This window comes from Chaetodon auriga, chromosome 5, assembly GCF_051107435.1.
Source record: "Chaetodon auriga isolate fChaAug3 chromosome 5, fChaAug3.hap1, whole genome shotgun sequence".
In the NCBI taxonomy this organism is placed as follows: Eukaryota; Metazoa; Chordata; class Actinopteri; order Chaetodontiformes; family Chaetodontidae; genus Chaetodon; species Chaetodon auriga.
In genome coordinates this window covers 12274832-12301615 of record NC_135078.1, presented here as the reverse complement: position 1 = coordinate 12301615, position 26784 = coordinate 12274832, and the positions used below count along the sequence as shown (strand labels likewise).

At 40.9% G+C, this 26784-nt stretch overlaps 2 protein-coding genes across 2 annotated transcripts in view; both read right to left on the bottom strand.

Moving 5' to 3' along the window:
- nos1 (nitric oxide synthase 1 (neuronal)) overlaps positions 1–2382 on the bottom strand; it is a 35710-nt gene extending 33328 nt beyond the window's left edge. Inside the window, exon 1 of the mRNA XM_076730664.1 lies at positions 2180–2382. The gene's annotated coding sequence lies outside the window, so the exon portion shown is untranslated. The remainder of the gene's footprint in view (positions 1–2179) is intronic.
- Positions 2383–19947: 17565 nt separating this feature from the next.
- The window catches only part of ksr2 (kinase suppressor of ras 2), a 97301-nt gene continuing 90464 nt past the window's right edge, over positions 19948–26784 (bottom strand). The window contains exon 22 of the mRNA XM_076731105.1: positions 19948–23933. Coding sequence (XP_076587220.1) covers positions 23927–23933 — 7 coding nt within the window. The 3' untranslated portion in view covers positions 19948–23926. The remainder of the gene's footprint in view (positions 23934–26784) is intronic.

Sequence of the window (26784 nt, the reverse complement as noted above, 5' to 3'; positions counted from 1 at the left end):
AACTGTGATTATTGCTATAGAAATGTTTCCTATGAACAGAATACTCGAGTGCACTGCGCTTCATTGTCTCTGCGCTCGGAGTTAACTTGACGAACAAAAACAAGCAGCCCGGCCGTTCGCCAGACGCTACAATGATGACTTGTACCTCTTTTCATGCACAGCCACAATAAGCACGTTATCCGTTCGCCGAAGCGTCGCATCTGGTCGCGTGGGTGGCGCCGCGCGGAATGTACTGTACGTCAAAAAAAAGAAAAAAAGGAAAAAGAAAGAAAAAACACGCGCACACACAACCACATACACATACACGCTGCTGTGCGCGTGCTGCTCAGACAGTATAGGAGGGCACGCATGCGGCTTTCGGCGGGAATAATTCAGCACCAAGGTCAGCGCTGCTGCCTGCTTCAGGCTCCACTCGCCGGTTATTTGTGCTCCTCCGAAACAGTTCAGCGAGTTGTTTGTCTTCTAACTCTTTGAAACAGCCAGGAATATAAGTGCCAGTGCCCTTGAAAATAAAACAAACTTCTCCAGAGCTGACTTTCAAATGTTTATTCTTGCACTGGCCACAAGTGTAAAAGCGTCACACTCGGACCAGTTCAACGCTCCATCCACTGATCGTCCACATGTCGGTGAAAGCACACACTCACGGGGTCAGGCGTTCAGATCGCGGCTTTGGGAGAAAAGTGGCGCAGGTTCATACATATTGACTGAAGTGTCCTTGGGCACAGGAATAACTTCAGAAGGCGGCCCTTTAATCTTCACTCTTTGTAGCTGCACCCTACCAAGATGAGAACTTACCAATAACAGACGTGGATATTGATGGAAATGTGCTCCGAATATGAAGATTCACATCTTTTTTTTTTTTTTTTTTTTTTTGGGGGGGGGGGGGGGTGAATCTCTATTATATTGCTATAATTAGGCCTATTAACTAAAAGGCTTCAGCAGGCAAAGATTAATTATTGGTGAATGTTTCATCAAAACAACTGTGTGCATGCACATTCACACGTATCAATAATCATTACACATTTGCACATTAACAAATTATCTGTCAGGCTGTTCCCAAGCACATCAACCCATAATCCAAGATAATCAGAAACTACTTCCTAGCTAATCATTCATTAGCAGTTAATTCCTGGATTTCCTCTTATTGTATCTTGTTTTTGTTTTTTTTTTTAAGTTTTCCTACTGTTTGCGCACTGAGCTCGCCATTAGCATTTAGAAACCTGTGTTTTACTTTCAAATGGTCCATCAGAGAGACAAATCAGTCACATATTTCTGATTTTTGTACTGGTTACTTAAACATTACACCAACTTCTTCTGCATAAAGTCACTGCTGTATTATCATTGAAAGTGGGAAATCGCGCAGAGGCTAAATGTCAGATATTCTGTGGTCATGCCACTGGTTAGTCCAACTGGTTGGTCTTCCACTTAAAGTACTAATAACACTGAGGCTAGTTCGGCCACGCAGGTTCAGTTAGTTTGTCCGGTCTTCACTTAGCATGCAGCAGAAACAGCAACAAACTCCACCTAATGTCAACGAAAAAATAAAGCCTACAGATCACTGTCATTTGCTCCAATAACTCTCCATTCTTTCTGACTTCTGTTGTCCAGACAAGACAAAACACAGCAAGCTACATAGCTGCGTGTTGCTACGAAGAGAAAATCAGTAACCATCTTTAAAAAAAACAACAACAACCAAGAAAAACCAATCACTAAATGCAAAGAAAAGTGAGTGACAATTTAGATTTCACGAAAGCAATGTTTACATGTAGAACAACCAACGTGCAAGAGCAAGCAATTCAAATGTATAGCTTGGGATTATTTTGCACTGCTCTCCTCAGTGCAATCGGCCAAAATGCACAAGATGTTCCCATCGAGCCTGAATTTAATGGGTATTTCCCAAAGCAACAAGTTCTGGCGACACTTTTGGGCATAAAATAAGAATAATAACAACACCAATAAGGCTGAAAACTCCTATATGTTGCGTGACAAAGACATTTTTCAAATGAAATACATCCTGTCGTAGCCACAGGTTTGCACATTACTTCAGGAACGCTCCATCCTTTCTCAATGATGGCTCTTCTACATCCAGCAGGGGAATGCGCAGCCTAATTTTCCACAGAATCAAAAGGGGGGAAAATGAAGGCAGCACAGTGCGCGAGAACAGCGGACAACAACTCACCCCTGAGACCAAGCTGCAGTGAACTTGGGATAAAACTCCTGCGCTCCTGCGTCTCTTCCTCAGCAGCGGCTGCACAGGTCTTTCATCCAAAAAACGTCTCCAAAGTCGCAGCGACGCGCTCTGCCTCTCTAGAGACGAGGCACGCTTGTGCCTTTCCGCGCACCGGGGCGCCTTATAAATACAGAGCAACGAGACACAGGGACGAGCCGAGAGAGCCGTGCGCGGGCATTTAAATGAACTGTGGGTGGGTTTAGTTATGTCGGTTATCGTCATCACTCAGCATGCAACAGCCGACTCTCCTCACATACACACTCCCGTGCCGTAGGCCCTCGGATGGATGCAGGGGATAGGTAAGGAGTGTCACTGCTGCAACACTTTGGAGTGTGATCCTCTTGAACTTGCAGTAAAGTCGGATTAGGGGATGAAGATTTGTGCACTGATCTGTAATGGAAGTTTTGATAAAAATGCAACAAAAAACATCCAGATTTTGCACCAAAGACCACTCTTGTAATACAAATGCATACCAAAGAAAATATCTATCTAACTATATATATATATATATATATGTGTGTGTGTGTGTGTGTGTGTGTGTGAGTGAGTGAGTGAGTGAGAAAAAATGTGTCCTTATATGTGAAGAATCCATTACCAGAATTCCTGTTGCTCAACACACAGCCAGCACACAGATAAATGAGCATCAGGGGACCTTGAACAGACAATGCGGAGAGGCCGGGCATAAAATGAACTGCAAGCCTTTTTAGAGATTTTAGTCAATGTTTTTATTTAGCCTTCATCTATGCAAGAGATTAAAATCCTTCTTCCAAAGAGCAAGCATAGAGGCACACTACAAATACAAATAATAGGTGTTTGATTAACACATGAGACGCAAGTGAAGTGTAATGGCAATGAAAAGGAGGCAGAAAGGATGGAAAATGACTAAAACGAAACACACACTGTGGCATAATGGCACACTGTGAAGAGTGACATCAAGTCCAGAAGGCTTCAGTTGACAAAAGATTTGAAACTCTGAAATCAAATCATAGTCCAGAGGAACCACGTTAAGAAAAACTAAAATGAATCAGTCAAAGCAGGTGGCTGCAAACTCATCTTTTGCACATCTTTCAACTGCAAAACATTTTTGGAATAAAAGTGTCGTTTCTAACTAACCAACAGAAACGTGTATTTGAGGTTTAGTAGAAGTAATGGAGCTTGATCAAAACATAATATTGGCCCTCTCGGAATAGGAGTGCAATTGCAAATGTGATTTTGTTTCTCGTCTTACTTGTTGCTCGTTGGAGGAGGTGCTGACCAGTGCTGAGCTATTTTTAAAAAGCTGCTGTGTTAATAGAGGTGACTGTATGCAGCAGCTGTCATTGTTACAAGCCATTAAATACAGGAGGTTACGTCCAGAAAAATCTTCTTCATTGTATCTTTTAAAACTTTTAAAACGCATTGACAAGACCGAAACTCCCAGATGTCGTTGACGGTGTTATTCTACCATCCTGGCATATTATGTAAGCGTTTCTTCTGTTTGTACTTAACAATTACAACCAGAGCAAGCTCCTATTAGAAATCCATTTTGAAATACATCTACTCTGATGTGTGTAAATAGTTTCACCCTCGGGATTAATTGGAAATATCAATCTCTGTTTGATTAGTAATCACCTTTAAGATCCACAGACAATTATATGTTTAACAGACTGATGATTCTCATCTCACACTCAGTGCAAAGCAAGTATCACCCTCTCAATTTTTAATTTTGGGCATCAAAGTAATGTTATCTTCCAGAATGGTTCATAATAGTCGAGTTTCCCTCCAAATGTAACACAAATTAGGACTGAATTTCCAGAAAAAATGGCTGATTGTTTTTTTCCCAACCAACCTTTAAACAGTCGTTTGACAGCTGTCAGATTTTGAACAATGGGAAGCCACGTACTTGAAAATGTGATATGAATATGGCATGTTTTTGCCACATTTGAACTTTTTTGAATTTCCAGGGTTTTCACTGGGTTTTTTAATGTTAAATTCAAAGTGCACATAAAAAGAAGTGCACAGAAACACACTTACTAAGGGACTGTGTAACATGCTCAAGGATAATTATGCAATAATATGCAATAATTGCCACATGTATGAAGATGCAGTACCAGCAGGGGGCAATAATGACAGCAGCAAAGGACAAATGTAGTATAAAGGGCAAGAAAGTCTATATAAAAAGAAATTGTTATTTTAAGCGAAATCATGTTTTTTTCTTAAAGCTAACCAAGTTGTTTGGTGCCTGAACTTAACCAAACTGTGACAGTCACATGAAATGTTTCTCAGCAAGCTTTATTTTGAAAGTGTAACCAGACGTTGCATATTTATGACTGCTAACTTCACCTCGGAATAAGAAGGTGTTTCCACGCCTACTCAATGCAAAACGTGACACAGATGCAGTGGACCAGCATGGGCTGTGGGTGTATTACAGACTTTGTTGTAATATCAGGTTGAGACAGGATACATGCAGCACCTGCATGGTGCATGGTGATGGACACACCTGGCCCATGTCAGGAGTCAACCACATGACCTTTTGGTCACAGAACACCTTGTGTAACCCCTTCAGATCACCCAGATTCCCTCTTGACGTAATCACCCAGAATGAAAATTCAGCTCAGCTCTCTATCTCTGTGTCTACACCACTTTGCTACTCAAGTGATAACAAATGATGTGACACCAGACATTACAGCCCCGCTTCCCTGCATGTGCATGTGTGAGTTCTTTTTCCCCCAACAGTTCTTAAGGTTCTCCCCAGAATAGAAGAAAATAATTACCTCCATTTATCATAACGGGCTGAAAGTGGAGTAGTCTTCCCGGTGTCTTCTCTGTTATCTTGCAGATGACGCACAGACATTTGGGTAGTTAAATAGGAAGCCCACTGGCACAACAAAATGAAGTGCTCAAGTTATTTAGCTGTATGGTGAGATATAACCTGGTAAAGTTCAAAGTGTGTGTGGATATTCATGCATGGCCAGTGAGATGAGACTGACCTTTGCCTTGCATCAGCATGGCATGCAGACACACACACATACACAGACACACACACACACATTCACACAAGAATAACAGGGTTTACTGAAAAAAAAAAAATAGGAGCGATTTCTCTGAATCCACTTTAAGGATGTATCTTTAGACACACAGACACACACACACTCATTCAGTACACACATACACCCACATTCCACGGTCGGCCATGTCATCATGTCAATCACTTCCTGCTTGAGTGGTACCATCTGCCCTCTCATAAAGCCACACACCATGTGGATCACTGTGCAAAGCCCCTGCTCAGCCCTGTTACATCGCACATTGCCCAGAGTTAAGATGCCCTGGTTAAAATTACATTGGTTTGATTTTATATATCTTCATCTTTATGCATCTTCGCAATTTTATTACCACAGGACACACACACATGTGGGTGCATATACATACACATGTGTGTGTCTGCTATAGCTATAGGAGACCTTTTGTTTGCATGACTATATTTTCATGCCTGCATGAATACGTGTGCCAATGATTTCTTCAACACACGTAATCCAGAACGCCCATAATTCACATCTCTTATATTTTAGTTCAGCCATTTCCACGGCGTTCCATCAGCCAGTCCTTCACCAGATTTAGAAAAATATACAATGGCGCACTCATCCCCTGAGCGAGGATATGACTGTGTTTACTGTACATTTACAGAAACTACTAGCATTATCGCAGTAGGAGTGCAGGCATATCAGTGAATGTATAGTGAATATGCAGCATGATGATTTTTGCATCATGTGTCTGCTTCTTGGTGCATTTATTGAGACTATTTATGTGGAGATCTGCAGTCTCCCCTCCTTTTTCCCCTCTGTGCTCTGGTGTGTCCCCTTGCTGGCTGGCAGGTTGAGACTGGCCTTCTGAGCACACTTGCACGCAATCATCAATTAGTATATAGTATATTAGTATATAGTATATATATTACTGAGTATATAAGCACCCGGATCACTGTCAGTATTCGTCGTTTCGTCTATCTTGCTGTGTGGTAATGACTACACCTGAAGCTCATGCTAAGTACCCTGTCAGTTTTTGTCTCATCTACCTTCTGTAAACCTAATCGGTTGTGTTTTCCCTGTTGTACTCAGGTGTCGAGCCCACACCTGCTTTGTCTGTGTCCCGCTGGTCTACTCTCACAGAAGATCTTGGATCAGTCAGTTGCTCTCACCAAGGACTTGGACCTGTCTGCCAATCCCACCAAGGGACTGGATCCGTCTGCCCTTCAGCTCGGTATAAGGACTTAGCTTTGCTGAACTCAGTCATTACCTTTTAAATTTAGAAATACTTAAACTGTTTTCCCGCCTTCTGCCTCATTTGTCCGAGCCTGGCACTTTGGGTCCTGTAAATTGAGTCAAAACTTAATTTAACAGCGTTTTAGGAACTTGTCTGCTCAATAAATGTGCCATACATGAAAATAACTGGTTACAGTCAATATTTGCACTGTTGCACCAGTATGCAGTCCCTTTTGCCAATGTGAATAGGGGACTGATATGTGATTTAAACATGATGGGAAAGAAAATTGTTATGCAGATGGCACACAGCTATACCCTTCTTCCTTTTTCACCTGACTCAGTAATTGTAATTCTCATGGCAGTGAAATGATGGTTCATCATTGTCTATAGTTATATAAGGATAAATCTAGAAATGATCCTTCTAGAGGACAATGCAAACCTCTTACCCTACTGCACGTTGTCAAAATGCTAGATTCTGTAGTTGAGAATCTGAAGGTTTGATTTTTGTGTTTACAGGACCTCCTGAGAAACCATCATGCCTCTTCTTGCTGGTCCTCTTTTCCTCCAGCGTTTAGTTTTTCCTGCTTCTGTTTCTTTTCATCCTTCTTGTGCTTCTTGTTCTCCTCCTCCTGCTCCTTCCCATTGTTACCAACCAAGCCTTCCCCCTTTAAGAATGTGGCTTTCTGGGTAATCTGTGCATAAAAACTATTTAAAGGTCGTGCATTGTGTTCACTGCCACAGAAGAGAAACAAAATCCCTGTCCACCATTCTTCCCAGCAGAGTGGATCTGGATTGTTAAAGGCTAGTTACCATCTACGAGCCTTGGATTTGGCGCGATAACACTAAGGGCTCAACCAGGATCAATTCTGCAAGAGAGATGGAAGTTACAACATTCATCAATGAGAGAAAAAACATTTGCAGTGGACCGAGGGAGAAAATGGCGCTTCGCAGGAATGATGCTGCTGTTGGAGCTAAGAGTCACATCAAGGGAGCAAACCCAAATGTTAGCACCAGCCATTTTTGCCAGATGTGACCGAGACTCTTTGGGATAATATGGACTCAGTTAGTAAAACGGACAATTTCACACTGCGAGAGAGAGAAATGGTTGCCACCCGTTCATGGCTCGCATAGAGCTAGCATTAACCATGTGAAGCAGCGAAACCAGTGCTCGATGTAGCACGGTCACCCTGCCCTCCGTGCCTGCTGACCCCTTCACAACACCAGCAAAATGGCAAAAAGCAGCAGATGGTGAGTTTATGGCTTCTCATCAAGCGACCTGTGACTGCTACAGAAATATGACTTTCACGCCAGTTACAGCTTCCCATGATGGGATAAAAAGTCATCTAACTCAATCTTCTGCTCTCACTGCGAGCTAGTTAACCATTTGACTCGAGTGAACTCTGACTAAATGGTGAATGGATTTCATTTATATAGTGATTATCTAGTCTAACCACCCGCTCAAAGTGCTTTACTACTGTACAACAAACACCCCAGTTGCTGCAACCTAAGTATCATTCCCCCAGCAGGTTGTTTCCATTCACTATGAATGCTCCAGCCTGTGAAATGTAGTTATGGAGTGCAAGCTGGGGTTTCTAGCCCTGTTTCTCTCTGTGGTGTACAGCTGCCAAGGGGTACTGAACCTGATCTGTGTGAATACAGCCAACACAGTCTGAGGTGGGCCAGGTGTGCAGCACATGGCTGTTCACCACACACAGTGTGTGTTGATGACCGAGTGGACAGTAGTGATGATGAACTTTATGAACAGAAAGACTCACTTTTGATGGATCAGGCTCATCATGGACAGAGTTTCCTTACAGTGTCAGAGCTGTCTGAGCTGCGTAACCCTAATCACTGGTCAGGGAGGCCATGCTCAATGCATGCATATATATATATATATATATATATATATATATATATATATATATATATATATATATATATGTGTGTGTGTGTGTGTGTGTATATTTTCACACACACACGCCATTAGGTTGCTATGCAAGAGCTACTGGAGGAGCAGCCGGAGACACTCTTCATATCACGTTTTGAAGCACTGGGAGTAAGAATGGGCTTTCTATAGACGTCTTTTGGACTACCCTGCACATTGAAGAATGATGCTAAAGGGGTATTCAGTGCCTTACAAAGTGATGCCAAGGGATCCTGACGAAGCGTCTGTATGTGACGAGTTGGGAGTGAAAACGTGTTACACAAAGTTGGGGATGAGAACGTGTTGCACTGTGCTTGATGTCCTTACTCTGCTCATGCTTTTTCTTCCGCTTGTGCTTCTCGTGATTCTTTTTGTGCTTTTGTGACATTTTTACATTACTTCTAAGTTTTATTTTTCAATGTCCCTTTCTATGTCACTTTTTCTTTTTTATGAAGTAAAGGACTAAGAGAGAACTGTAGATGACGACTACTTGGAGACTTTGGATTTAAACAGAAAATGTCTGCCACTAAAGACAGCTTTGTGTCTGTCATGTGGAGATGTATGACGACCACTCAGCTTGTAAATGCTGAGAGAAATCCTGAGTTTATTCACTTTTTTTCAGACTTGCCAGGTGTATTGCTCAAGGCGGATGTACCACACTCTCTCTATACTTTAGTTCTATAGGCTTATCAATGTTAAATTGCATTTGAACCTAGAGAGAGTGAAAGTACAGATGGCCTCTTTAATGTATGTCTGCTTTTTGACCAGTCCCATTAGTTAGCCTAGAGCTCCTTCCCCCAAACACACTACTTTGGAAATCATGGTTTCGGAAATCATGCAGAAAAACACGGCATGGAGGATTTGATCCTTTAACAGTTTAAGACTTCAGCGCTGTTTTCAGAGAAATGTACAGCAAAAGTTAAAATTCAAAGTTTTCAATTTGGAGTCAAATAATAATTCTGTATACACGTCATCCTTCATTTTTGCTTTGTCTGTTTAATATGCTGTTTACAGTTTGTTTGTTTTCTGTTTTTCTGTTTATGTTTTATGTTCGTCGTCCACCCATGAAATATGAAAGCGCTGCTACATGAGCAGGGTAATATCCTTCATTCCTGAAAAGGTTAGTGTGTAATTTTCAAGTTTTAAATTCACTGAACAAGAGCTTTGTTTGTTCATGAATTATACTGAAGTCCAGATTCAGTGGATGATGATCTGTAGCCAATTTGGCATATGATTGTGCCTCAGCTGTGGTACATACAAGCTTTAATAAAGAGCACCGTGCAGACAAATAAGCCCATTTGTCAAGCTCAGGCTGAACGTTTCAGCTCTGAAAAAGAATCCATCGAAGATGACACCATTGTTTCCCAAAGCTCCACTTCTGCTAACATTTAACCAATGGAAAAGCTCTCTTTTACTCGCCTGAACTGATGGATCATGCCATCATGTTTAAATAGTAGCAGTGTTGAATGCCCAGACTCAGCATAAATAAGTACATTTAGATTTGTTTTGTCTTGATGCAAATTGTTGGCTTTGCATGCTTGGCCACTTCAGCAAATAACATGCGTGCATCCATATACTGTATGCATGACCTCCAAAAAAAAAAAAACTAATCAAGCATTTGATGAATTATTATTTCAAATATGTATGATCTGTTTTATTTGCACAACTGATTGTACATTGTGGAAGGCGTGTGTGGTCCTACATAGCCTCCCTTCCCAAAAGACCTGAAAATCATTTCAGTAAAACAGGAGGGAAATTCCCAGCTGGCACATGGTAAGAGGAATTCTTTTTGGCACCAACAACTCTCAGATAACACTTGTAATATATTTTCTCCCCAGCATGAGGGTGAGGAGATCAGAAATTCTCAGCTTTACTGTTTGTATAGCAGTGCTGGAGAATTCAAAATGAAGTGGGCAGTGCTGGCAAAATGTTGATAAAATGAGAAGGTCTGAATATATGCAAGACAGGGCCAGCAGTTTCCCACCGGCTGTGATGCAGAGAACTCGTTCCTTTTGATGTGATCCGAAACATAACATCAGTGTTGATTCCCCGTAGCTCCTGGGTGAAACTGAAATCTGTAAAGACCAGTGGGCCAGTGTGAGGCAGGAACACAGCCGGGGAACTTCATGCAAAATCTCTCACTTGAAAAGAAAACACCCACTCTTTGTTGGCATTGAGATCGCCTTGTAACCAACAAATTGAGCACAGCTAAAAGGGTCAAAGACAGAGGATTCAAGAGAGCCAAGGGCACTGCTGCACATGGAAATGTGCTGTTTGCACTTTGTCAAGGTCATTGAACAAAATCATTATTGACACAGATGAACTGCACTTTGTTTCGTGTTTCTCGGCTTCATAACAGACTGTTGAGGTTGATAACAATAGCCTGTGTGGTGTCAGCCCCAAAATGCTTGTGGGTGGCATGCAAGAGCTTGCACTGTTTTAGATGTGAGAAGTCTTTATCCACACTATATCACATTTTACCGCACTCTTCTTTGACATTTCTGAATATTTTATTACATGCAGCATGAGTCTGTGGCACATTTTCACATTCTCTATCTTACAGCCATTTCATTTTAAACAGCTTTAAACTACACCCTGGAGCGAGATATTCCACTTTTAGTTTTACTTCTCACCAAATCAACACAGTTGATGGTGCTCCTCAGTTGAATACTTAATGCACGGCACAAGACTTACAAAAATCTTTGCTTGTTTTTTGAGAACCATTTATTCACAGCAGCATTTTAGCCCCATTACACTTCCTCTGACTTCCTGCTGATCAGGTGACATGTTTTACAACGCCCCGGCACAGGTGTGATTCAGCTAGCAATCTACAGGCAAATCACGCTTAATACACTTAACAGCCTTTATCGGTGCAGACATTTTGACTTGTGATAGTGGGAAAAGCAGAGGTGTCATTACCACCGTTAACAATGGCTTCTTTCTTTTTAAGTGTGCTGGTAAACAATGACAGACTGACGGTGAGCCAACATGCACGATGCCAGGAACCTTAGACTGAAGCAGCTGCATGAATTTTAGCCACAGTGATTTTTTTTATTTAGGGGCTTAGGGGCAGTGGGGGCCACATAAGGCTGATTTCCCTGTTGTTAACAAATTGAGTCATGCCTGTGCCAGGAAAGTGTGGAAATGGACAGTGAAAAGGGGCTTATCACCTGCCACAGGTGTGATTCGGTTCACACTCATCGGGTGTGTACACTTATCTGCCCTGAAATATGTAATTATACACCAATATTTTATACTTGTAGCCACATTTTCTAACAAATGAATACTAAAATTCTTAACACAATAGTCGTAGATTCATAGAAAGATAGATATAGAAGATTGATAGAAAAATAGACATTTTGGGAAATGTGTTTGGGAGTTTGATGTAAAGATTGATACCACTCTCATATCTGTCCCCATACAGTGAGCAGCTGGTTAGCTTAGCTTAGCTTAGATTTGACAGATATGAGAGTGGTGTACATCCTCTCATCTAACTGTGAGCAAGAAAGTGAAGAAGCATGTTTCCCCAAACATCATGAACTGTAATCATATGGCTTGCAGCTGATCTTGCTTAAGTATGCAAGATCAATCTATGATGTGATGTGATGCACAGTGGCTTCACATTATTCAAGAGATGTTGGTGGAAGCGCACAGAGAAACGTAGCAATGCGCCAGCAAAGGCAGTGAAGAAGACGACTGCAAGCTGGTAAACAGTGCTGGATTCAAAAATGTTTAAAATTACTTCAAACTTTTGTTTGTTTACAAGAATACTCCACAGGCCACCTTTTAAGGACAAAGCAACACAGGAAATCAATTTTTAACTTGATTGATCAGATCATTTTAATGGCTCATTGTCAAATTGATAAGCTATCTGTCATGAGACATTATAACATGGCCACAGTGACAGCCTCTCTGCCTCATTTTCCATCTTTGCAGCTGTGTTTGCATGTCTGCAGGGGCTGGATCTGAACACAGCACCAGCAAACATTGCATGTGCCACGCCTGAGTCGCAGCCAGTCAGTGAGAGTTCTTCTTCCCACACACATCCTTGTATTGGCTTTATGTGTCTTTTGGGTTGCAGCACAACATTCATGCAGCTCACTCTCAATCATCCACTCTACACATGAATGTTATTACTTACTCAATGCACCCATTGGCAGGGTTGGGAAAGTTCAAGCCTCACAATAGCTGGTTCAAAGTTCAGTTCACACAGATTAAAATGAACTAGTTCACATTCATAGATCAGAATTCAGAAATTTGAACAAAGTTAACTGTCCCAAAAATGAATTACTTCCCATTCATTTCCTCTTTCAGGGTTTCTTCTTCTTCTTCTTCTTCTTCTTCTTCTTCTTCTTCTTCTTCTTCTTCTTCAATGAGCTGCAGAGGTTGCAGATCTCTCACAATATAGTCTGCAACAAATCTGTCTGATTCTGTCAGTGGTGGAAGTACATGTACTCAAACACTGTACTGAAGTACAAATTAGAGGAACCTGTACTTTACTAGAGAATTTCCATTTCTATTCAACTTCATACTTCCACACCACTACATCTCAGAGGTAAATATTGTACTTCTTACTGCACTACATTTATCTGACAGCTTTAGTTACTGGTTACTTTGGATGCAGGATGAAGGATGAAGTGTACTTTAAATACATTTTCCTGATAATATTTACAAATGTTCACTTAAGAAAGGCTTGGAGTGCAGGGCCTTTGCTTGTATTGGAGTATTTTCACAGTGTGGTATTAGTACTTAAGTAAGGGATCTGAATACATCCTCTACCACTATTACTTGTTGGGAAATGAATGTAACCAGTCCTTTACAAACTGCTCCTTGTATGAAACACCTTAACTCGCTCACATGCATTAGTTGCAAATGCATTCACTTTTGACCAAAAAAAGAAACATACTCAATGACGCAACACTGCTCATCGGTTTGTATCAAACTGAATCTGTTGTAATAAATTCAATCAGCATGGTTGTGACTGCCACATCAAATAAATAAAAACTGAGCTTGGATATCAATTTCTGATACATATATTACATTGTAAAAACCAAAAGCACCTTGAATGACCTGTCTAAAGCAACATCTTGTGTTATAAAAAGCAAAGGCGCTTTTGTACAAGACAGTCGCCTCTTGAGCCCTTCAAAGTGTTTCTTTATAAATTCAAAAGCAATCACCGGAGCAAAGACTGTGAAATCGTCTTGCATTTGAAACCGCTGGACATGACGAAAATTTAAGAAGGAAACAGTCTTTTACTGTGGTCCCTGATGACCAGTGAGATCACCCGCTTTGAAACAGTCTTTCAAATCATCCCTCTGAGACTATGACCATGAACACAATATGACCAGATACATTACAGTCCACACAAGGCCACTTTGACCTATTAGATGTTTAAAACTTAAGTGCATTAGGTGTTGAAATTACTTTCGCAAATTCCAATGAAGCACAATAATGGGTTCCGTGGGAGTGGCAAACAATTTCAAATTCATAATCTATAAGTCAGAGGATGAGCCCACTGGTGCTATTGATCTCCAGAACTTTAAATTAGTTTTGCAAAAACTTCCACCAAACGAGCGCGGGTATGAATTCTGTTTTGTGTTGCAATGGTCTTAAACAATTGATGTGATCGTAGCGAACAACCATAATGACTCCTGCAAACGTCTATAAATATTTTAGAATCTCTGTGGGAAAGAAGAACGACGCAAATTATTCAGACGATGTGATGTGGCTAATGCCATCATCCAGTGAATGCCTCACATTATCATCATTTCTCGAATGTAACTTCTTGATGGCTTGTGCAGGGCCACGTCCATTTTCATCCCAACAACAACCTCGCGCTGAAGAGACAGCGCCCTGCAATCGCCCCATCTTTCTATCTTAATGTGGATAATTAAAGCTTAAGACGTGCTTTTTTTTTGTGCCTGTGTATTTTAGCATGTTCCCATCTGCTGCTGCCTTCCTTCAAAAATGCTGCCAGGAAGAGCAACAACTCCGGTCTCCCCGAAAGGTCAAACTTGTCATTAGCTGTGAGGCTCTTCACTGCTTCGTCTCATAATTCAGAAGCCCTCTGCAAAATAATTGCTGTAGGAGTTCAGCGAGCTGTGCAGTGTCATAGAGAACAATGTCTTCTCTGCATGTTGCAGCTCAAATATGTTGCAGCAACTTAAAAAAAAAAAGGATTTGAGTCAGAGCCTCTATACAGTGTACTAAATTTCATCAACTGTTATTTACTGATGACATGTATAAATAATGCATATTTATTCAGAGTTTGAAGTAATATTACTTTAATATTGCTCAGCAATGTTTGAATTTATTTATTTCTTCTTCTTCTTCTTCTTCTTCTTTTTTCTCCAGTATCACTTTCCAAAGAAGTGTGTTTCCACCATGATCTTAGGACTCAGGAGTCCTGCTGGTGTTCTCTTATGAGCCGTCTCATCAGGGGAGTGATATACACAAGGTGAACGCAAGGTGAACCCAAATAACTGCAATTAACTGTAATTAACTGTGATTAACTGTAATTAAGAGGTTGGACAGAAAACCAGCAGTCATCAGGGGCAGGATGAGGAGCTGCTGGTTTGTACTCTTTACATTTCAGTAACAATAGCTCAGCTAATCCAAAACAAAAACACAGCATCATACTTCTGAGTATTGGATCGGAGCAGAAAGCAATGCCTACCTCAGCCACCCCCCACCCCCCCACCCCCCCAAATTGAATTTCATCCGACTTCGTTGTGCTATTGTTTCAATCAGCAGATATATGGAAGCCTAAAGCCTAAAAATGATGTGGATGCTGTTTTCATCAAATTAGTCTTCTACACACAAAGGACACTGCAGCTATTTCTAATTCACACATGGACAAGTAAAACCAAACAGGTATTGTTTGAGCATTTTATGCCTTAGTTAGAAAATCAATAGTTTAGAGATGACAGGAAGTAAAGGGAGGCACAGACAAAGCAACATGTCGCGGGTCAAACTCAAACCCTCAAAAATTGTGGCTCACAGGTTGCTTTCTGCTAATGCTTCTGCTTCTTCCTGTTGTTGCTCCTTCATCCCCATGACCTGGAAATTGATCAAGGTCCACCATCATTGAGGATTTTCCTTATCTGTCACTCCCTGATCCATGCTGGAAACCTGATTTGTGCCTGTGCAAAAAGCAGCCCTACAACGTAACTGTGGGGAAAGCCTGAATCGCGCAGTGACACAATCCCTCACATTGAAAGACGAGGCGTCCCAGAGGAGGTTGGAGTGAGGAACCACAAGTGTATCCTGTGCATAATTCATTCTTCATTCTGTGCTCTTGGTGACAAACAGATTTTAAAGTGTGTTATTTCTATCAGTCTCTACACATTTGACAGTTGAGACGGGAGGTAGAGCGGTTGTCAACTTATCAGAAGCTTGGTGATCCCTGGCCCCGGTAGTGTACATGTCGAAATATCCTTGGGCAAGATGCTGAACCCCAAATTGGTCCCGATGCTGTGCCCTCAGTGTGTGAGTGTGTGTGCTGCCGTGTGAATGGGGGAATGCAATTGTAAAAGCACTCTGAGTGGTCATCAGACTAGAAAAGCACTATATAAATACAGTCCTTTTACCATTTAATTGCAGACTCCTCAAAATGCTGCTAGAGGGGAGGATGTCCCGGTTGGTGAATAAAATTCCTCCATCACTGCCTCTTGTCTTCACATCTCCGTTTTGCATTTCCACTGAGAGGAGCTGTGATGGGAGGAAGAGACACAAGTGAGAGAAGCAAGAAGCTACATTTGCCAAATAGAAAGTTCCCATTGTCACGGTTTCTTCAGTCTCTTACCTGCTGCCATTCCTGTCATCCGTTCGCCTGCTCAGCCAATACCTTTTCACTCACACTCTCCTGGTCAGCCATGTCCACCTGTCCACTCACCTGATCCTTATCTGTCACCACCAACTCTGAAATTTCAGTCAGTATAAGAAATCCCTGTGTACTGGTGGTACTGCATTTGGGTCCTAAACACACCTGTTCCACCCATGGTCATCCTCTCAAACCTGTAAACCGGGTGCCCAAAACCTTTCCTTTCCTTGATCAAGCAAAGAAAACACACTTTATATAAAAGATCTCATCTTCTTGCTGACTGATGCTTTCTCTGATAATCTTCCAGTTTATGCAGAATATTCAGTTTCTTAAAAAATGACAAAATGACAGCAAAGTGCACTTTCACTGTTCGACACAGTAAAGAAACAATACACCCATCCACACTTGTCTCCACATGAAAATGAGCTGAAGCATCAGTGGTTGGTGGTCAGAGGGCAAATGGGTGTTTAAATATTGTATAATTACAATGGGAGTCCACAAAGGCCAGGAGGCAGTTTCAGTTTTTCAAACTATGACTGAAATATGGTGCAACACAACAGTGTTTGGCGCAATGACAGCCATGAAAAGAGCAACAAAAGAGGTAGGATATTGCAACTTCATAATGTACAAAATAAGTTTTTGGAGTTTCCCCAAAATACCAACTTTATTATGGATTTGGAGGTGGTATTACACCTTTAACTTTTTTGTTCCTTATCAGCATCCAACAGAAACTGATATATATTGTTTCCATTGTCTCCTTCATCTGAGTCACAATAACAAGCCTAAACTTAATAAAGTAGGGAGTACTCCTTAAATTTAACTTTTATATGGAACACAGGATCACTGTTATCAGTAGTCTTTGAAAAGTTTGTAAGGGTTAGCAGTTCTGAGGTGCCGCTAAAAGGATCTAACAAGGCCTCAGACTGTTTGCTCACCAACTTTGGTCAGTGTTGAAACAATACTTTTAGCCATACTAGCCCTCTGGCTTACGGATGGAAATGTTGGTCTAGCCATCATTTTGTACATGGTCCCCATGAAGCTGATCTTTGTTGATCAAGGTTTATGACCAAAAACCCTCAAAAGCCTCAGCTGTACTTGGTCTTTAGTGCTAATTGGCAAATGTTAGCATGCACACAGGCAAAACAAAGCTAAACATATTAAAGTTTAACACTTTACTTAATTATTAATATTCAATAATTAAACATTGCCTGCTACACCTGTAGCATGTTAAGATGTTTATTTCAGCATGTAGCTCAAATTACCGCTAGCATGATGGCAGACTGTAGATGAAAGTAGCGGATATATCCAGTGCTGTTTGTGAGTCTGCATATGTTTGCTCTCACATTTAGGATACTGTAGGTCAAATGGAGACTCTTAATTACCTGTATGTGTGAGTGTGAATGAGAATGCTTATCTTATAGGGATATGTGATTTATGAATGCATGAATTTCCCATCATGAATATTTAGCATTTTGATTAACATACTTAAGAAGCACACCTATTAATGGTTCAGACTGCCGTGTTTCAGATTTGAGATGCGGGGTGTCTGCGCTATCCTTCAAATTACCGCCATGAGCTATAATAGAAAATCATCAAATGAGTTCAGTTGGCCTTCCTCGGTCAATATCAAGAGAATAATAAATTAGCTTTCTAAATTTAATGTCAAGGCAACATAAACTGCATTAATAGTAACATTAATGATGTCTCTGGGCACAGTATGAGTCAGACTGTTGACTTTTTCGGAAAAAACATCAATCCTGTCTCACAGAACAGAGACAACTAACACATGAGGGAGTTGACTTCAGTGAAGTGCACCACATGAGGTGAAGCTGAGATATCCTGATGGTTTTCGAAGGCAGCGTGTCTTCCATTACCTTTCTAGATTCATCGTTTGAGTCAGACCATTTGGAGCGTACAAACACAATAGAAGGGACACAGCCTCCACACGAACGACGTGAAATTATCACTAAGTTTTTATTGACAATTTTTCTTCTCTTCTGGACAGTAGAACAAACCCAAGTGTTGCACAAAAAACACAAATTTTATAACAAGGCCTGCAAATTGTAATTCATTGACATTCAGTTGAACAGCAGAAACTAAATAATTTCTGGAAGGTTAGAAAACTTTTATAAACTTTACTGTACAAATTATACAAATGATGATCCATTACAAGCTTGAATGATAGATGTGCTCTGTCGAGAAAGGACAGCATTACTTGTCGCTGATGTTGTCGTGAGGACGAGGATGCTGATGGTCATGAAGGAGTGATGAAGGGGGTGGAGGATTTTTCAAAATCAAAGTCAGGAACCCAGAAGGGAAGTAGCATCATGGTGTTGCATTATGACTGTGCTGCAGCAAAGCATTTTAGGTACAAAATGACAACAAAGGAGGTGAAACTGACATGGTTTACAGAGAGATGAGCCCTGGACAAAAATACCTCTCCTATATAGCACACAGTCCATTCAAAGGATGACAGCAGATTCAGAGCACATTTGAATCAGCAATATGACCGTGAATCAAAATATAGACCAGTTGTGAGTGGTTGTCTTAAAAGAGGATGTACTGTATATATAGGTTGTTCATATTGTATGAACTCTTCCCTTTTGGAAAAGCTGCTTGTGTTTGACATCATCCTGTACATTCTCAAGTTTTCTTGACTTTGATTGGATGACAGCGTTAGAGTCACCTTTTAAACCTTTCCAAACAGAACTTGAAGAAAATAAATACTGACAAAAACTATTGAGAAGCCCTTTCAGTGTGCTCCCTTGTATAACAGTCAAACTGAGAACAATTTCATGGGATTTCTTGGTGCCAAATGGCACAACAGACTCCACTGCGCTTCTAGCTGAGTCTCTGCTTTTAAAGGAATAGTTTGATATTTTAGAAAATACGTATGCTTATTCTCTTGCCGAGAGTTAGATGAGCAGATTAATACTGCTCATGTCTGTACGGTAAATATGAAAGAATGTGAATAAGCAGCTGATTATCTTCGCATAGCATAAAGACTCGAAACAGGGAGAAAATGCTAGCATGGCTCTGTCCCAAAGTAACAAAATTCACCAACCAGCACCTCCGAACTTCACTTATTAACGAGTTATATCTCACGTGTTCAATTTGTACAAAAGTGTAAAAATGACAATTTCTTGTTCATGAGCTTTACAGGGCACGATTTTTTTTTTCTTTTTTTATTACATTTGGACAGTTAGCTGTTTCACTCTGTTTTCTGTCTTTATGCTAAGCTATGCTAACCAGCTGCTGGCTCCTGCTACATATTTACTGTACAGAAATCTCATCTAACTCTCAGCAAAAAGAAGTGAATGAGTGGACTTTCCTAAATGTCAGCTTGTTTCTTTAAAGCTAGCATAAATGCATGACCTTTAAACTGTATCATTCAATACATTTTGTTGTTGTTGTTATAATGAATTTGTTTAGGTCAGTTACACAGAACAAAGTTGTACATGTTTCTATGAAATCATAGGAGCTGGGATAATTCACAAACACATAACATGAAAATGAAAATTCCTGCAGCCTGACATGGTTGTCATCACCGCTGTCAACGACGAACCATGAACAATTCTAAGGACGAAACTAAACATCTGTTCATCTACATTTGTCATGGAAAGCTGGTTTCCCGTGGATGACTGTGTGGCATTAGGTGTTAGGTGAGCATGGGAGCTGAGGAGCACACATTTTGCAGTGTAAAGCTTCTTCTGCTAATTATTATTTTTTTCTTTTTGATGTCCTGCCACTGTGTTTGATCTCAACAGACCCCTATTAGCCAAGTCCATGTGGGAAGGTTGAGGGGAACTGCAGAGAAATGGGTCTAATGGGGTTCATCTTCTGCCCACATTGCATACACTCATACAGGATGCAGAGCTGCAGTGTCTATTTATGTAAAAGTTGCAGGTGTGTTGAAAGACAAAAACCACATGAAAAATGTTAAATGTATACTCAAAACTGAGCGTGTAGTTAAGTCTATTAAATCTGCCTTTTAGTAAAATATTTTCCTTTGTCAAATATTGAACTCATACAGAACCCAGAGCTGCAGTGTCTAAACAGTACTGTTTAAACAAGCAAGAGCTAGTTCGGAAAGGACTTCCAAACTCTTAACTATTGTGGCCGCGAAGGTGAATTTAGATTTGTGTCGTAATTAATATTGTTAAGCACTGTGGACAAATGACACCACCCCCAAAAACATAGCGGACATGCACACAAACATGTAAATAGGACAATTATGTGAGCAGAGCAAATTCTCTGTTAAGGCCATACTGTGTGCTCTAACATGCATACATTTCAACAATGAAATCCAAATCCCATGAGAAGATCCAAACAGTGACTTTATCCTACTGACAATTATTGATGTAGCTTATTCCTCTGTCTATGGTAATGTCTTAAAACTATTAAATAAATTAGTGAGCCACAGCTTTGCAATGGGTGACATGTTCTTTCACACCATAACATGGGCACTGTAGTTTGTTTTGAGTCAATCCAGCATACACCCATTCCTGTTTGTAAAACTGAACACCAAATCCACATCAGAAGGAACCAAAGGGCTTGAAGGCCGAGTGCTGCAGACAGGAAAGTCAAAAAGCATTGTGGGACAGATTAACACATTGTTATTTTCAGCCTTTTCGTGGGATTTGTTGACAGTAAAAATGGACTGACACCGGCCTTATCCTTTACTGCCACATGTGAAGCATAATATGTTGTAGCTTTTCTAAATGGTCATGCTGCAGGCTTAAAACTAAGACAGTATGGAGCAAAGAATGTGTAAAGCTGCGGGCAGAACACAGAAACATCTCCCATGTTTGTATTGTGTGCTCTGTTGAAAAATTTATTGGAGAAAAGCATAGTTCTAATTCACTTCAAATTGGAAAGTGGCAGGACAGGGGACATTTTAACAAGAGAACCCTTCAACAGTTCTGTCAGAATGAGGAAAAAATAATAATTACATCACTCCTGAAAAAGGTATTATTAAGTGGAAAGAGTTGTCACAGCATGAAACCATGCCAGTGGCTTAATCAGACTCTTGCTTTGCTCACATTATTGGTAACAGCAGCATTACTGTGTGCATGTAAGAGCAGCCATTCTAGCAAAAAGACGCAGGACAATGATAAGCCAAAGCTTTTCTAATTCACTCTCATTTGCATGTTTACATGGAAAGGGTACAGCAGAGATGTACTGCACCATCTGTGGTGACTGTGGCTCTTAAATGAGTGCTACAGACCAAGCCTGAATCACAAATAAGTGATTTCCAGCCTGCCTCAGGAGTGAAGCATCGGGTGCTTTCACCAAAGACTGTGCAGGGGGTTTTGGTATTAAATGTTCCTCTTTGATAAGCATATCAGAATCCGACCTTATTGGAAAATGTGTTCCCTGAACACATCAAAACATGCCTTAAAGTTATGTAAAAGCTGCAGGTGTGTTGAAAGACAAAAACCGCTAGAAAAATGTTAAATGTATACTCAAAATGTGCGTGTAGTTAAGTCTATTAAATCTGCATTTTAGTAAAATATTTTCCTTTGTCAAATATTGAACCGTATGATCCCTTTATTTTAATTGCATAGCATTGAGGTGATTTAGACACTTACAAGTGTGGGGGAAGAGTTTGAATAATCTATTAGCTCGCCGTCTCTCACAAACACAATTATGTCTTTTAGAGCCTGTGTAGTTTGCTCAAACAGGATTCAAGTTGTCATTCACAAAAAAAAAAAAAAAAAAATCTCAGAGAGAAATAAAACTCACATTCATTCCACTGGAGGTGAATATCAATGGAAGTATTTTAACATTCGTCTGGTGGGTACAAGGTTTTTGGAAATTCATTTCATTCTTCTTCACTCACTGGGAGAAGATTAATTTGTCTGTCCAGACAAATGGGTGCGCCGATTTCAAAGTCAGCAGACCATGTAATAGAATCAATTAAACTGAGATATTCTCATTGGAAGGTTTGATTCCCTCCACCAGTGTTTGATACCTCTCCATCTTTGCTCAAACATGGTGACTTGCTCGAGCTTGTCCAGTAAAGTCGAAAGCCTGGTTCAGGGTTTAAAGTAGATACGTAGGTTTGGTTCTTTGTCTTTGAAAGAAACAAAAATGACAGTGACCTGCAAAATGACAGCAGATCGCTACACTAAAGAGAGCTGCTGGCTTTCCTTGTACCAACTGGGAGCATTGTGGAAGCAAAGAATCATATCCATATGCATTCAAAAACTGGTCAAAATCCTGAACTGGGAAAATCTGGGTGACAAAAACAAAGAATCACTTCTTCCCCCTCATAACTGCTGCTGCTGCTGCTGCTGCTGCTGCTGCTGCTGCTGCTGAGGTGCCCTGGAACAAGGCACTTAACCTCCGGACTGCACAGATGCAGCTGCTTTAGTGGCCACCAGCAGAAGTCTGCTGATGTGCTGGGCAGCTGGCAGATCTCTGCTGCTGTGTATCACATGTAGCATTCACACAATTACACAGCAGAGTGTTGTGTTGTGTCAGCCATCCCTCTTAGACTTTTCCCCAGTATGTAGTGCTATGAAATAGAATTGCTGCCTTGTCTGGATTGTGTTCACAGGCAATCTGTTTCTCAATGAGTGATAGATGGGTAGTGTCGCTATTGTAAAGAACACCAATGAACATGGTGTCACTGAACATTTTGCAAATTGGCACATATGTTCATTCATAAAGTTTCTTCATTATGCTCAATATGCGTCATTATGTACTTCAGGTAACATTACATCTTTGCCCAATTGTATATGTGGTCATTTTTAGGAGATTGGGTGCATGTAGTGGTGTGGGACTGTTTTGGTTACACACACAGTAACAAAAGAAATAAAAAAAAAAACTTGATTTGAAAAAACAAAATGCATTGGAAATTGATGTATAAGTAATGCATTGGTTGAAGCACATTTTGAAGCATAGTGGCCAGGTTTCACTGTCCAGAGCAAACTATGAATCTCCAAATTTGGCGGATTTCAAGTTTTTGGATAAATTGAAAGAGTGAATGTTACACTCCGGGTTGAAAGTTTCCTAAATTGTTGATATGTATCTGAAAAACATTTGTGGATATATTATATTAGATATATTGTGGATCATGTCAATAGTCTAAACACACTGTGACAGAGGCTAAAACACGAGCACTCAGCTTAAATCATTATGAGTCGACATTGTGGAGATACAAGGTCTTCAAAGGATGCTGACCAAAAATACCAACCGTGATAACTTCAAAATGTGTCAGAATGACTCCTTTGCATAATTTCACACTCCAGATGTTGTAATTAACAGTTTGGGGGCTGCTGTGAGCTCCCTAAAAAAGCTGAGAATGATATGTTGCACAATCATGGTATTAAAAAACATATTTGCAGCTTAAGATGAGTTGGAGCATGGTATGAATGATGTTGGAAATTCCTCAACAAAAAGACAAGGTTGTCGTTTTGGGGGAAGGGCTTCAGGCATAGAGTGGAGAAAGGCCTCTCTGTTTGCGGCGTGTTTGTCACCCACTCTGGCAAAGTGGGCCAATATTGACCGCTAAAGGGTCCGACCAGGCATAAGGAGCGACATGTATGTGTCAGAGCTGGAGCAGAAGAAGGAGGAGCAGGAAAGGTGGGGGTTGTGGAAGCAGGGTGGGGCAAGAGAGGGTGTGTGGGAGGGCAGGCGGGCAGTGGAGCAGATGTGAGCAGAGCTGAGGACGAGCTTCACGCAAAGACACAGTCCCATCGTTGCCTCCGCTACAGCCTGGAGCAGGAAGGGGGAGGGAAGGAAAACAGAAACAACATTAAGTTGCAAGCCGTCTTAACACACAGCCCTGCAGGACACCACACTGTTAACAGGCTACGATCAGACAGACAGCAAACAGTGCAGAGCACACGAAATCAAATTTAAATCACATCCTGGCACTGTATTTCAGGCGTTCTTTTAATTTAGCCGATCTGAGATGACAAGACCAGCAGTGGAGAGAAGAGCTTGAGTCTGGACATGAGTGCATCGATAATGTTTTTTCTGCACTGTGAGTGAAAAATGCTGCCATGAGAAAGTCATTCAGACATGATAAATTACAAAAGCACGGATTTCTAGTGTGTTTATATCTTGTGCAGTTGGAAAAACACGATGTCACTGTGTACCGATCACAATTTAGCAACGTTTGAATCGTAATCTGACAACAATCAGGCCGTTATTTGCTTATATTGCCAGTCTAATCTGCCAGGCTCTGTATGGAAGTGACTTCGTCCAGACATGAAATCGTTTCAAAACCACAACTTGTGATTTTTTCACACATCAGTTTCCCCTCTGTTTCCAGTATCTATGCTAAGCTAAGCTAACCATCTGCTGGCTACATATTTACCAGACAGATTTGAGAGTGTAATCAATATTCTCATCCAGCCCTCAGCAAGAAATGCAAATAAGGACATTTCTTCTACTGTCGAAATGTTCCTTTAAACTCAAAATAAATAATAATGATTTTCTTTTATGAACTTTTACTTCCTCTTGATGATTTTTAATGAATGTTTAATGTTGAAGAGAAATGCTTTCAGGGGTTTTAAGGTCACATTTTTCAAAAAGGAATTTTATTGCCTGTTGACTGAACATAGCGATATGAGAATATAGAGGCCAGCGGCATTAACTCACTCCTGAGATTTACACGTCACTAAAATCCAAATCGTGTGTGAATTTTACATCACTGCAAAAAGAAAAGTAGCCGAAGTAGTTTTGAAAAATCTACACTATTTTTCTTCAGCAGAATAAATAACTTTGCATCCAGGAAAACCACAATGGATCTTGGTGAGTCTGAGTGGCACAGTCGTTGCACATTATCTGCCAGATGGGCCAGCACAGGGCCTGCTGGAGGGGAAGACAGGGTCACATCCTCCCTCCTCTTGCATTATGTAAGATTTATTTTTGGGATGTACAGTTCAAACCAGTGTGGGTTTGCCAAGTGGTTGTCAGACAGTCAACCACTTTCAGGCTCTTGAGCATGATGTGAAATCACCACAGATTGACCGCCAAAAACGTCTTCCTCAAATACGTCAGACACGATGCCTCGCCATTTGTAATTATTCAGACAGTAAAGACATTTCCACCTGAGTGGATAACAAGAGTGTTTCTGGCATAAGGGTTACATTTATTTGCTCACTGAGAAACAGCTGCGTGGGATTTATTGCTCCATACATACAGGTGTTGCCAGCATTCTTGTTAGCCTCAAGGCTTAACAAGCGTTTCCTTACTGGCACGGCTTTGGGCTCAGTGACGCTGAGCCTTTAGGGCATCCCCCTTATATGGCACACTTTGTAGTGCTTATGCTCTCTCTCTCTCTCTCTCTCTCTCTCTCTCTCTCTCTCTCTCTCTCTCTCTCTCTCTCTCTCTCTCTGACTGTCTTCCAAACCCCTGGTCTAATGAAATACATCTCCAGCATAATCAGCCACGTGGGTGTCTTTAAATGAATAAAGAGAACCCCACAGTCCTTTGAGGCTATATGGCAGAGCTAATCTGCTGCTCTAAATTGGCTATGTGGCTCATTAATCTAATCAAGATCCTAGAGGAAGGAGAAACTCTTCTGTGATTGTTATGTCTTCGATGTGTGATGTTCAACGCAAACTAAGAATTATTCACTGATATGTTGCTGTGATTTGATTTTTCTGGGGGTCTTTCTAACAGTTTGCCTTGTGTACATCTACATCCCTCAGTGATGTCCTTCATTTCCCAGAATAACTCATTAAAAATATCCAGGGGAAGGCTGGAAGAAGGTCTTTCAGTACAAGTAGGTGGAGAGAGCAACAGCCACAGCATAGTAAAAGCAAGAGAGTGATGTATTATGCTGGGTTCAGACTACACAGCATCAGTCTGACCTAGCGAGATGTCGGGCGCCGGGAATGAAAAAGGGCGTAAGGTGCAACATTTGATCGTTTTATCCTGTGTAGTTTCATGTGGGATTCCTGATAACATCCTGACAGAAAGTGTTTTTTGTTTTTTGTTTTTTTTCTGTCACCTTCCACACCAAATTCCACGACCTGTTCCAGATGTGGACCAATAACAGTCCATGCACAACTGTAAACATGGCGAAGCAAAGACTGAATGATGTTGTTGGTGATGTGAGGTTGAACTTCTTTTTTCAGGCTTTTTCAAGACAGCCAGTATCTTAATTCCTTGGATGCCATTGTTTGTTTACATTCTTGTTCCTGGAAGTCTGTTTAATTTATAATTTATGACTAATCTGACACAGTGACCATTGCAACAGACATAATTTTGTTTAGGCTGAAGCTGGCATTTGGAGAGCTGGTTAATGTTTGCCAGCCAGAGTTGTACCCCAGTGGCCAAACACAGTACTGCAACACAAAATATCCTAATTTTAGACGTGAGGCGACATACAAAGTGGGTGAAAATGAATGCAAAATGGCCCAACTGAGACAAAGACCCATCAATAAGTGAGAGGAAAAAAGTGAGACACCCGGGGAATCAGCTAGAGGCCGAGCTGTCACACAAACACACATGAACGTCACACACCCGTGGTTGGTGCGCATGTTGCTAGCTAGCTATAGCTAATGGTTGCACAGTCAGTTCATTGGCTATTTAGGGTGAAAAAACACAGACT